Raw genomic sequence first — 12,924 nt, 5'->3', positions numbered from 1 at the left:
CAGTGTGCAGTGTTAAATCTTTTCATTGGATTGTTAGATTTTTTTTTCTCTTTTGGTGATGGCGACATAATAAATTGATATATTCAGATATGCAACAAGATCCTTGACTTGAAATCGAAAAGTCATTCTGTGGATTTCTCTCTATTAAAGACCTATACTCATGTCCCAATCCATCAAAAAACATAATTGCTGTAAGACCTTCATCATTTCAGCAACTCAGGAAGCTTGGTGGGAAATCAATAAGATCACCAACGACTCATTTAATCCATGTAAACTCACGACAATGTGGATTTCTTAATCAATAAGACCACGTAAAGCAAAGGAATCATTCAAATGTACTGTACCATCTATATGAACTAATATAGAAATATATCACTCAAAAACCCTTCAACAGCATTTTTCAGCTTAATAAAGCATTTAAGAATATTGTACAATTTATATAAAACAATTTTTCATTCACTTCAATTTACTTTTGACTCCACAAGAACTAATGTTGCAGGACACCCCCAAGGCCTGGAGTTCGACACCCCTGCTTTAGGAGGAAGAATATGAGTACTTCTTCAATCTCCACTGTGACGTCAGAAACACTGTGAGATATCAGATTCACTGATTCTCTTTTCATCGCATATTAAATCTAGGCAATACATTTCTGCAAACTTAAAAGCTGTCAGTGACTCATTCTTTCCTCATGTAGTGGCGAATGGAAAATATAAAGCAACCATCTGCTTCACTGTTGACACAATTCACAGGTCAACAGTATAAGTCAACAATAAAAATGTTTAATGCACTTCTAGAAATGAATGGAAGTGATGATGATTAATGTTTGATCAGACACGCCAAATCACTCAAAGCTAAACCTGAGATAAGAATTAATTTACATTTAATTCCTTCTTGCTGCCCCAAATATTTTCAGCGTAAACTTTCAGAAGAAATCCTTTATGAAACCAGCTTAACTAAACAAATCTACACTAGAGGTTCAGCAGCACTAATAAACTGCTATTTCTTAAAGCAGAACCTGATTTACAAGATAGAAAGCAGTCTGCCACTCCTCATTTCTTTATATTTTTGTTTTATTTCTTTATACCATTGAAATTAGCTTGAAAGTCACTCTCTGGTATGACCACCTTTATTCTTCAACACAGCCTGAGCTCTCTTAGGTAAACATCTTGTAATTTCTTTAGGTAGTCTTTGGGAATATGGACACTTCTTGACGCCCATTCAAAGCTCTTCTTTGGCTGACTTTTGTTCTGTTCTCCATGTTGCTTCAGTGATGTTGAGGTTCAGGGTCTGGGGAGGCCAATCCATGAGTGATAATACTCCGTTGTTTTGTTATCCGTGTCTCTTTTGGATCTTGTTTTGTTTTTTTACTGCATAGGCCTTTTGGGATGATTGTCATGCTGAAAAATGAAGCCAATCAGAAGTGTCCAGATGGTATTGCATGGTGGATCAAACTCTGATGGTACATTTGTGTTCATATTTCCATTATTTTTGACAAGAGGTCCAACACCACTGGCTGAAATGAAGCTAGAAATTATTGCAGCGCTTCCACCATGTTTTACAAATGGCTGCAGACACTCACAGCACGCACCACTCTCCTGACCTCCTCCATAGTTGGATTCATTACTCCATAAGACTTGTTGCCACAGATTTTTTTCAGTACGATTCTTCTGTAATTTGGCATACTCAGCCTTTTCTCCATGTTTCACTTTCTTAAGAATGACTCCTTGACAGCCACCTTTCCACTGAGATCATTTCTAATGAGGCTTTAATGAGCAGCCATAGTTCTCCAGGCATGTTGATGGAACAGCTGAAGAGCCAGATGCATGTCTCAGGTCCTGTCAGGTCTTTTTTCTTTTTTTCCCCTTGTTTCTTAAGGTCATGACTTTCAAATACTATAGATAGTTTGTGGGTCTCCCACTTCTTTAGTCCTAATCCATTTTCCTCAATATTTTTTTACATAGCATGTCAAGATAAGTTTTTAGCTAACAGCTGTTTGAGAATCACCTCGTTGGTGCAAAAACACAATTTTGTTTTTCAGACTGTGCTATGTTTATTATTTTTGTAGGTCCAACAGATTGATTTGGGAACAAGTTTTGTGGCAGGCTGCTAGTAACAAAGTTCCTAAAGATACAACTTAAAAATTGTTCGTTGCTTATTTGTCTGTTATGTAGATACAACGGTGATTCATCCCTTGACTTATGCTTGAATGAGTTTTATGCTTAAATGATTCATAGGCTAGTGTCAAGTAGAGGTGGCAAAATTACAGACATTCGTACTTAAGTAGAAGTACAGACATTTTTGTTAAAAAAAATACTAGTTAAAAGTATTGATTTCACTTCTTTACTCAAGTAAAAGTGGAAAAAGTACTGGCTTTGAAATGTATTCTAAGTAAGGATGTAAAAAGTAGCTTTTTAGAGGACATTTCTATCAGCTACTTTTGTGCAAAGCGAACAGAACGTTGTGCTATATTAATAGAATAAAATTATATTAATGCATGGGAATCCAAATTTTATTTCACTCTAAATTTTACTTCTAATGAATTGAATCACTTATGTAGAACATGAGCGGAGAAAAAGAAGGAGAATCTTTAAAAAATAGTTGCCTACATTGTAGAGGGTGACTTTGCTTCCACATCGAAACAGGAAAATGAGTACAGTCGGGATGATAATCGGGATGAAAATAATCACAGCTCACAGTCTTTTCTATTGTGTGTTCCAGTAGATTTTCATAATGTACATACTGTGATCAGCTGACCTGTTCTGCTGCTGTTGCTGCTGCTGCTGCTCTGAGGTTTAGTGCTCTAATTCAATAAGATGTAAGCAAATGTTTCATGAGTTGTCTTGGTTGATTTCCATCTTATACACTGACAGTATACTGTTCAAACTGTCTTTATAAAGTAATAAATATAAAGTTGAACAAATACATCTAAAAGTTTTTATTATTTAGAGCGCACAAAAAGGTTTTCAGACACTTATGATATCTCAGGCTTTAAAGAGAAATGTGCTCACATGAATAAAAAGTAAAACAATCATAATCCTCTGCATGCTTGTCAAAATAAATATCTGTATACAATTTACAACACAAGAGTCTTAAAAACTTAAATATGTATAAATATTGTCTGATACAAAATATACGAAACAACTGAATATCAGGAATATTGAGACCTGTAAGCGTCAGCATCATATAGCGTTTACATCTAAAATCTTACACAGTTTGTTGTGATATCTGCACGACAATGATACGAGGAGGTACGTCACCTGCCAACAATTACTGCTAAAATATCACAAATTACTGTAAGAAAAAGCTTAACAAGGCAGGCTTCTGAAACAATATCTCATTTTCTGATACAACATCGGGTCCTCAATCCTGTACTAAGTAAACTCATCCCAAGCGAGCGCACATCACGTCATGGAGTAGCGTCTTCGTGTAATGTTTCTGTCCCTGAGTGGATTTCAAGACCTGCGGGGCTCAAGTCCATGAGAGAGCTGAGTAAGCATCCTTTGGTTATCGATCACGTTAAGCTGACGAATATAAGTCCAGACGTCAGGGTGGTTCTTGCTTGGCAGTGGTGACTCTGGACCTGATTTCATTGAAAAGATGGGCAGTGTCAGGAAAAAAATGCAAGAAAAATTTGTAAGTTCATCATATAGCAAAATCAGGCAGGAACCTAAAATATTTGTGCTTTTTTTAAAAAAATATTTCTGCTGATTGAGTTCATCTAAGCTGTATGGGCAATCAATATGAAGGGATTAATGGGAAACAGCTGGATAAATGATCAAATATAGATGTTAAAGGTTCAGAGATACCAATATTATACTCCAATTAAACTTCAAAAGATCAATATCACAGCTTGCTGTCAGTCAGTCAAAATGGATACTTTTCTCAACTCATTGTGAGAATATTATTTTTTATTTTGGAAATAAGAAATTAAAATTATGGGAAGCTAGTTGCATTGTCAGAATTTCTCCCAATGTGCTTTCTTGGAGCATGGCCTCTTCTATTAGCTCTATTCCAGCTTACAGGTTTATTCTAAGATGTATCTAATAGACATCAAATTAACAGGACATAAAGTCTTTTATTGTTGTTTCTTCATCATACAGTTTTTTGATATTGTGCTTCCAAGATATATTTTGTTTATTTATTTTTTTATGTTTAATTTTATCAAGTGTCCTTTTGTTGTACAGTGGTCCCTCGTTTATCGCGGGAGTTACGTTCCAAAAATAACCCGCGATAGGTGAAATCTGCCAAGTAACTTTATTTTTTACAATTATTATAGATGTTTTAAGGCTGTAAAACCCCTGACTACACACTTTATACACTTTTCTCAGACAGGCATGAACATTTTCACACTTTTCTCTGTTGTTTAAACAATCTCAAAGTTCAAACCTTCTTGGAAAAATAAGTCATTAAAGAATAAAACCAAAGGCACCCCCAGGTTCCTTTGACAGTGCAAAACGTTTCATCGACATTGTTATGTTTGTTGGGGAGAAAACTTACAAACATACAGTACAGCACATCAGAGTCACACTTCTAGCGATTGAACATTTATGTAAATTTGACAAGCTGAACGCATTCTGTACTGTACAGGAGACACGGCACGAGATTGACTGACAATGGTCTACAGCCAATCAGGACGCTGTAAGAAAAAAAATAAATAAATAAAAAAAAAATGGAAAATTGCACCCAAGAAAATCTGAGAAACAGCGAGGCCACGAAAGGTGAACCGCGTTATAGCAAGGGACCACTGTATTAAGTGTGACATCTGTGAAATTAGTACATTTAAAAAACAACAACAACAACAACTTACTGAATCTCTGGCTTCTACAGTATCTCACTATTTTCACCGTGTTAGCTATCATCCGCTGCAAGACAAAAAGCAATGATCAGCAACAAATATCGCCAATTAGCTGAGAAGAACAAAAAAGATTCACACCAACTCATGGACAATAATCTGCACAGCAGAGCCTCACCATTTTCTCAAAATTGACCAAACTGTCGATAAATGTTTTGTTGCCCTCATGAGTAAATGTCATGTCTAGAAAAAACAAAAGGACCAATTGGAAAGTGTTAAAGCTGTTGAAGCAATTCAGCAGGGAAACAATTGTGGTCTACAGGCCAAAATGATAAACTGTCATCCAATAAATTGGCCTAACCTTTGATCAGCAGCGGCATGAAAGGAATGATGGGAGGTTCCAGTTTGGCTACTGTTAGCCGGTACGCCCTGTGGTTCCTGGACGGATCCTGTGGAGACAGTCATGCTGTGGATCAATCACAGTCTGGACACTAACCTCATATTTTACTCTGATCAGGTGGCTCATCTTAAATTTTGACTGGAGCTTACCATCAAGTTTTCAAATTCCACATAAAATTTCTTGAATTTACTGGGAAGTTTCTGCGAACAAAAACACCAGACAAAAGTTTGCTTGCAGTTAAGTAATTAATAGTTTTCCAAAGACAGACAATGCACAAATACACACCTCCCAGGTCTGACTCAGTCTGCAAACAGCTGGGTTACTTAGGCCCATGATGATAGCAAAGAAGGCATTCAGATTTCTGTACTCCTTGCAGCTTTAACAGGAAACATGAAATTAGTGTGACAAATAAACCAAACTACAAACTGAACTATAACAAGAAATCCACATACTGGGCAGCAATCTTGATAAACTTCTTAAGGAGCTGTACTCGCTTGCTCAGCTGAGGACACAAACACATCTCAGTGATCACCCAAAACTGAATTTCATTGAACCTCCTCAGGAACAGGTCCAGGTTCACAGTGGTTTTCTTCACATATTGTCTCCCAAATGTGTGATAGATGAGTTCAAGCTGCAAGATGCAGAAGAAAAACAACTGATTGTCATGTAAAATAAGCAAGTAAAGTAACTGAATATTTCATGTCAATAAATAAAAGAAGTAAAAGAAAGATTAGCTCTTCTAATCAGACTCAGTTGCTGTTGAATACCTCATGCACACAGTGGAAAAGTTCCCAGTCATAGGAAGTCATGTGGTAAGCCACGTCCTTAGAGCTCATTAACTCAAAGCTGGCCAGTGATCCTGTAGAGGGACCCTCCTGCTCAGGTAAAGGGGTCTGCAAAGCATGAAAAACACATTACATTTATAAAACAGAGACTGAAAACTGAATTAGGTAACTACTGTCATTTCTATCAATTTGATGCCAACTGGTTGGGAGTGTAGGAGAGTTCATAAACATGACGTGTTGGGTGATATTGATATAGTGTACAGCTGGGGTTGGAGCTGCAGCTGATCTGCATGTTAATATGGGAGTTGCTCACGTAAATGTAATTTGAAACACACCAAAGAGTCCAACTGGTCCCTCCGACACACAAACAGCCGTCCATTAATGCTGAGTGTGGAGAACACCGACACATCATTGGGCTTAAAGATGGTTTTCTCTGTAAAAGGAAGACCATAACACACAAAGGTTAAAAAAATGAATGGAAAACATCCATTTGTCTAGCGTTTTCACTCAGACTCAAAAATAATAACCATTAGATGGCCAAAAGGTTTTAGAATAGGCATGCAGGTGCCCAGTGCCCTATTTAGTTGTTACCTTTTTCTACTTTTAGCATGAGGATGAGATTTTCTTGACATTTTCCACACCTTATGTGATCCCAAAACATTTCCTCCAATTCTTTTTTAAACATTTGTCTAAATAATGAAAGAATTAATACCATCAGAATTAACTGGCATGTATAAACTACAGAAATCAAATAGTATTTTCTGTGCAAACATGTTACCATGCTGACATTAGATATTTGCTGCTGTGTGTAGTATCAAACAACCACAATAACCTGTCTTTGTCTGCATATGCTTTTAAAAAAAAAAAAAATATCTAGGTGATTAAAGCCTTAGTTTTGCTGTAGTGTATTTGATAACATAACATACTACAAAATACTATTAGAAAACACTGCATACATTTGGACCCTTGACCATCCTTTAGTTAAAGTGCAATAGGGTTAGACTGCTGTGGACTTTGCATGATGCACTGAGGATTTCTTTTTCATGCACTACTTTGCATATGTTTATAGACCACAATTTCATTTAAAGGTCCAAGCCAACATTAGTAATTATTAAATTATGGCTGTGTTCTAGTGTCCATTCTTCCTGAATCCCTCTCCTCTTTTTCCTCTCACCCTCACCTGGTCATAATAGATGGCTGCCCCTCCCTGAGGCTGCATCTGCTAGAGGTCTCTTGCTGTTAAAAGGATATTTTTCTTTCCCACTGTTACCAAACACTTGCTCATAGTAGCGGTCTTCTTTCTAATATTCTAGGGGCTTTACCTTACAGTGTAACTATTGTTGCAAATTGGCACTACTAATTTGCATTGAAGTCACGCTTTGAAACTTTGGGAACAGATGGCATGAGCATGAATTGAGGCTGCGGTTTGGGAAAGGCCTCAGACAGGACTGTAAGCAGGTTCTTATGAGAGGTGAATGAACTGAAAAAGGGAGAGAGCGTGAAGCATGGAAACGAGAACAGCTTGTAGTACCGGCCCTCTCTATATTACAAATAGACAAAGAACCGGAAGGTGCATGTATGAGGTGTGCTCCTGGTCCTGAAATTCAGATAAATTATGCTTATTTATTTATTTGTTTTTATATATCTAGACACAATATTTCATGAAGTGTTATCCAAATGCATTACCAATAAGAGACTAACATCATACTTGCTAGCTTAGTTGGTTAAAACACCTTTAAACACTCTGGCAGCAGCAATAGCCTGCAGACATGTTCCTACAAACTTAACAAACCTGATCCCATAAACCTGGCTGTCTTTCTTTGAAAGTCATGCCCAGATTTTTCTTGGCAGAAATATTCAAACTCAACCAGCCTGATTGTAGATCATTAGTGCTGCTTTTAGGTCTCACCAGATGCACTGTTGGGTTTAAGTTTACAGATCAGATGCACAATAATCATTCAAACTCATGACTACAACTTTGTGTATGCACAAAGGACGAAAAGTGCATACACATTCTTTTCATTAGATTTATGAAGCTGCTCTAACGCAAAGACTTTTATAAGCGTCAACCTAAAATTTACCACATGTACCTCTTATTTTTTTCTCATCTTCATCCATTTACTAAACAAGGGAAGATGTGCATTTTGCCTAACCAGAGACGCGGCGAAAACAAAACAAAAAAAGGTGTCTTTGGTCTCAGTACTGAACTAAGAAAGAGAAGAAAGGCTACTGAAGAATAAAAAAGTAATGCAGGTTGAGCTGTAAAGTTCATACCAAAGGACTCTGGCAGAGGTAAAAATAAACAGACTACAAACAAAAAGAAGCACAAAAGCACATCGGTTCAGAGAGAAAAAGCAGATCATTATGCAAGGCTCCAGTGATTTTAGCACCAACACTGGCTACAAATATTATTAATATTAATGAAAGGGCTGATACAATTAGATAGTACATTTGCAGTGAGGTTTGTGAATAATAAATAGTTCATTTTAATATAGGTAGGTTTGCTAGGAATAGTCTGTTTTCTTTTATGATAAGTCCTGTCATGTTTTTTAAAATCTTGGCTCACCTTCAAAAAAGTCTGATTTATTCCAAAATTCATCCTTCATAAATATAATTTTATGCGTGGGGAAGAGAATTTTTTAGCAGGCACAGTTTATAAATGAGACCAAAGGAGCTTTTGTATTTCTTTGATATTGTTCTTTTACCAGCCTGAGTAGCCTGGAAAAAAGTTTACTTGATGCCGACCAGTCTCAATGCTCTGCAGGAAAACAAACCCACAGCACTGTTTTTGACTGCAGAGATGGTATTAATGACATGATGCCTAGTTTCATCCACACATTGTTCGGAATTATTTTTTTTAATCCAGCATTTAGGAATAATAGAGGATGTTGCACTCATGGATACTTTCAATGCAGCAGAATTTTTCTTGTGTCCTTTGCTGGATCTGTTCCTCGACGACATCTCTCTCTACCTCATAGTTTTATTTTTCATTCTAATGCAGTTGTAAGTCCTTTTGTATCTTTACTTTATTATCAGTGGATTCGACACAGTTGCACAGGCACCAGAGATCAACAACTTCAAAACCTGCTTTGCTTTTTCATTGTGGATAACTATGTGTACATTTGTGACTATCAATTTTAGGATCCAGAAAACTTTCTGGATGCTCTTTATGAGCCTTGTGATAATCCACTCCAAATAAGAGCAGCCTCAGCTTTGTTGACTTGCCACTGGTAAGGAAAGTCCAGGTCAAGTACAGAGGAAGGCAGAGCTGCATTAATACTTTCTGGCAAACACAAATATCAGTACAGTAAAGAGCAGCCACTAGAACCAACAGCTTTCTGCTGAATGTAATGAGGAAAACTGAGCTCAGGTTATTTCTTGAGCCACTTACAGGCCATTCTTTAGCACCTACTAAAGCAGCCTATTACCGTCCCCAAACTCACAGCAAAAGGTCGCACATCATCCAGAAAGACTTAATACACCACCCGGCTTTAGTTCTACTGTTTGTCATCTCCAATCATTTGACAAGTAACTGCCGTTGCTCTCACCTCCTGCTGAACTGAGGCTGACCAGGAGCAGGTCCTCCGCTGACCCCAGCTTGTCAGCCACAGCACCGATGACCTCCCTGACTGAAGCGGCTACAGGGACCCGGATTGTGGTGTAGGTGTGGTCACAGCAGTAGACTTTGAACAGGACTGAAGGAATGAATCAGAAGAAAAATAAGACTGTAAACAAGAAGGAATGATGGCATGGTAAACTAGCAAGGAAGAGGTAAAGGCAAGATGTCAATGTAATACTCTAGATCTCTAGTTTTATCTCTGTGTGTAGGTGTGTATTTGTTTGTCTTATTGCATGCAAACTCCTTTTAGACCATCAGCAGTTCAGCAGCAGCGGTACATCTTAGGCCCCTGAAGGCTCTTATCTATGCCACATGTTATGACCCCATTATGTAGCAAACATAATGTAACACTTTTTTTTTTAATCCAGTTTTTTTACATATAAAAATCTACCACCTCTAATTTTTTCACTTGATTGAGTGTATGAGTTAGCCAACAGCATGGGCATCGCAAACAGAACTTTAGAATGGGCATGTACTAGTCAGATTAATGTGCAAGTGTCAGGAGATAAGAAATGTGGCAGGAAGAAAAAATATCTTCCATAAATGTGTCAGTACTTTACATTTTTCTGTGCATACTGTTTTGGTAGTAAAATAAGTCAGGGGGAGAAAATATACTCATTTATATGTATTAGCCAAAGGCATAACTTTTGAAGGGGAAGCCCGGGCGATGGCTCAGTGCCCAGAAGGTAGGAGAGGCCCACTCAACATGACTATCAAATGCATCTTCTAGATTACAGGCATGCAAATATTTACTGTGTTGCATTAAAGTGGACAAATTACAAGAGTTCCACCACGTTTAAGTCATGGCTGCATGCTGGGACACATAACTTCACATAAGCATCAGTTAGTATGATAGAATTTTCCATCTATGATTTTGCAGCCAATTGAGGGACATTAGTAACATCATCAGCCTAACCAATGCAACCAAGTAATCATTTGTAATTTTTAATCTTTCACTGCCACAAACTGCTCCTTTCTCCATGTGATTGTGAAAAGTGAAAGACTGAAACTGCCATGTTTAATTCTACACAAAATATCTGAAAGGCAAAGAAAAATTTACTGCTACGTCTGACAAACACTCTTTACCTGGAAAACTCTGCATGTTGTAATCACTAAATGGCCTTAAAGAGACCAAAACATTTATCCAAATTAGCACAGCTACCACAGAGATAGAGAGAGAGACACCCACAACCTCTCGCATCCTCATGTACAACCAATTTAAAATCACCAATTAACCTAACAAGCATCTCTTTGGACTGTGGGAGGAAACTGGAGCACCCACACATGCATATTCTGCACAGAAAGGCTCCAGCTGAGCAAGGTGACAGCGCTAATCACTGCACCACTGAGCTGCCCCTAAACAAATTATTTAAATCAGTACAAAGAACAAAAAACAAACTAAGAACAACAATTTTCAGTGTGTCTTTTGGAGATTGGAGAGATGACCTGAAGAACAAGCGGTACCAAATCATCATACTTTAACAGAAAACATCCTTTATGAGTAGCGAACGTCAGGGTGTTGCAAAATATTGACTATCGCTATCACTGCATGATAAAGAGTTTGAAATAGATGGCTGAATGTGACAGACAGCAGCCCAGCTATCTATGTTTATGATCACCGGAAAGTGGATGCTCCTCCACAACTCACTTTCATCGTTACTCCTGATGGGCTGACGTTTCTGAAGCTTCTCCTCTCCCATACTGAAATGCCGCAGCAGGACTTTGTGCTGTGTGGGAATTTTAGGTTCACAGTTTAGGTTCACAGACATTTGAAAAAACACGAACTTTAATTTGGAACCAAAAGAGTCGGTCTTATACCTTTTTCTGTGAGGATCTGGCATCTTCAGCACTGAAGAATAAAAAAAAACAATTAATGAATCTTTAGTTAAGTTTGAACGTTATCTAAAGGACATTGCTCCTTTAAATTCTCAGCACTAACCACATACAGCACCTTTCACCCATATCAAAACCTAAAAACAAAAAAACAAGGCGCCGACTTACTTGCGTTTTACAATTCTTTCCAGTTCTGTTAGTTGATCCCTGAGGGCTGGAAAGGCTTTGGCATCATTAGATACTGCCATGAAAAACTCCTGCAAAACACAGCAAGCTCTGAGCGAAACAATGATTCAGAAGAACTAATTAAAACTCATTTTAACATACTTTTACAAAGTTTTTCTTGAGTTTTTCTCAAGCACCACATCACATTAAGTTAGCATATCATCGAGAATCATAATTCCTTTCATTTAATAAGAGTTTTTTTATTCTAATGCTCACATCTATAATAAATGCACATTTAAAATTGCAGATTCAGTGATTTTGATTTTCTGACATGTGTCTGTTTATTTATAGTGAGGAGAGAGTGCAATTAAACTTAGCAGAAGGTGCAAACACCTTGGATAACTGTAAAGGTATGTGTTTACAGTTGTAAATAATTAATATCAGCCATGAAACAAAAGAGTGGCACTCACACATACATCTGATTTTCTATCAATTTATTAGTTATGGTTAGTGGTGTGGAGCTTTCGCTTTATTAAAATATTTCAAAATCTTATCATTATCAAGAATCAAAGAATCTAAGAGGATTATGAACAATTAATTGTTTTTAAGTAAAGCATATTGATTTGCCACAACATTCTCAGTATTAACTGAGAGGTGAAATGGATAACACTGATCATCTCTTACAACTCTTTCTGCTGGAAAACATTAGGTCTTTCACTCACATATCTCTCCATGGCACGTCCTAACAGCAGCATTTTACCTCAGCAAGATGATCCCACTTCAATAAACTGCCCACGAATGGCTCAAAAAAAATCACAAACCTACACTCCAAATTCCCAACTTTCCAAACTGATTAGGAACACATCTGAAACACTGGAACAGGTCTTGGTCAGAGCTGCAGACGGTTCTGCTGTTGTGACTATTCTATACCTATATCAGCGGTTAGAACAACCTTAAATAAGTTTAGGCTGACCTCCAGAAAGACCACTGAGACATCCTCTTCCTGCAGGTGATCCCCATGTACAGCAGCCCAGTGCATCACCAGCCGGATCACCCTGCGCTTGTTGTTAAGCGTGTAGTCCAGCTTCTCCTGTTCAGATCCCTGCGAGGCCTGGGCATGGTAGCTGCACAGCAGTTAAAGATTAAAACAATGTAGCTGCAGCAAAGCAGTGAGCTCTATTTTTTCAGGTTCACAGGAGTGGTAAAGAACATTTAAAAACATTAGGGAACATAATGCTGAAAGGATATTGGGACATCAACACCGGACACAGCTGACTGTTGGGTATGAAGACACAGTGCATGAGCACAAAGTCATCTAAGGCTGAGTCTG

The 12,924-nt window shown here is 37.7% G+C and overlaps 1 protein-coding gene across 5 annotated transcripts in view; it reads right to left on the bottom strand.

Moving 5' to 3' along the window:
• Positions 1–2,920: 2,920 nt before the first annotated feature.
• rapgef4a (Rap guanine nucleotide exchange factor 4a) overlaps positions 2,921–12,924 on the bottom strand; it is a 38,724-nt gene continuing 28,720 nt past the window's right edge. For all 5 annotated transcript variants that reach the window (XM_013272605.3, XM_013272607.3, XM_013272608.3 and 2 more), the window contains 15 exons: positions 12,843–12,921; positions 12,568–12,718; positions 11,598–11,686; positions 11,415–11,445; positions 11,245–11,323; positions 9,526–9,672; positions 6,313–6,410; positions 5,960–6,085; positions 5,645–5,823; positions 5,478–5,568; positions 5,342–5,392; positions 5,154–5,241; positions 4,971–5,035; positions 4,808–4,862; positions 2,921–3,580 (listed from right to left, as the gene is read on the bottom strand). In XM_013272605.3, the coding sequence (XP_013128059.1) occupies positions 3,453–3,580; positions 4,808–4,862; positions 4,971–5,035; positions 5,154–5,241; positions 5,342–5,392; positions 5,478–5,568; positions 5,645–5,823; positions 5,960–6,085; positions 6,313–6,410; positions 9,526–9,672; positions 11,245–11,323; positions 11,415–11,445; positions 11,598–11,686; positions 12,568–12,718; positions 12,843–12,921 (1,457 nt within the window). In that variant the 3' untranslated portion in view covers positions 2,921–3,452. The remainder of the gene's footprint in view (positions 3,581–4,807; positions 4,863–4,970; positions 5,036–5,153; positions 5,242–5,341; positions 5,393–5,477; positions 5,569–5,644; positions 5,824–5,959; positions 6,086–6,312; positions 6,411–9,525; positions 9,673–11,244; positions 11,324–11,414; positions 11,446–11,597; positions 11,687–12,567; positions 12,719–12,842; positions 12,922–12,924) is intronic.

This window comes from Oreochromis niloticus, linkage group LG16 (assembly GCF_001858045.2).
Source record: "Oreochromis niloticus isolate F11D_XX linkage group LG16, O_niloticus_UMD_NMBU, whole genome shotgun sequence".
Lineage (NCBI taxonomy): Eukaryota > Metazoa > Chordata > Actinopteri > Cichliformes > Cichlidae > Oreochromis > Oreochromis niloticus.
The sequence above is the reverse complement of the archived record's forward strand: the minus strand, read 5'-3'. Positions and strand labels throughout refer to the sequence as shown.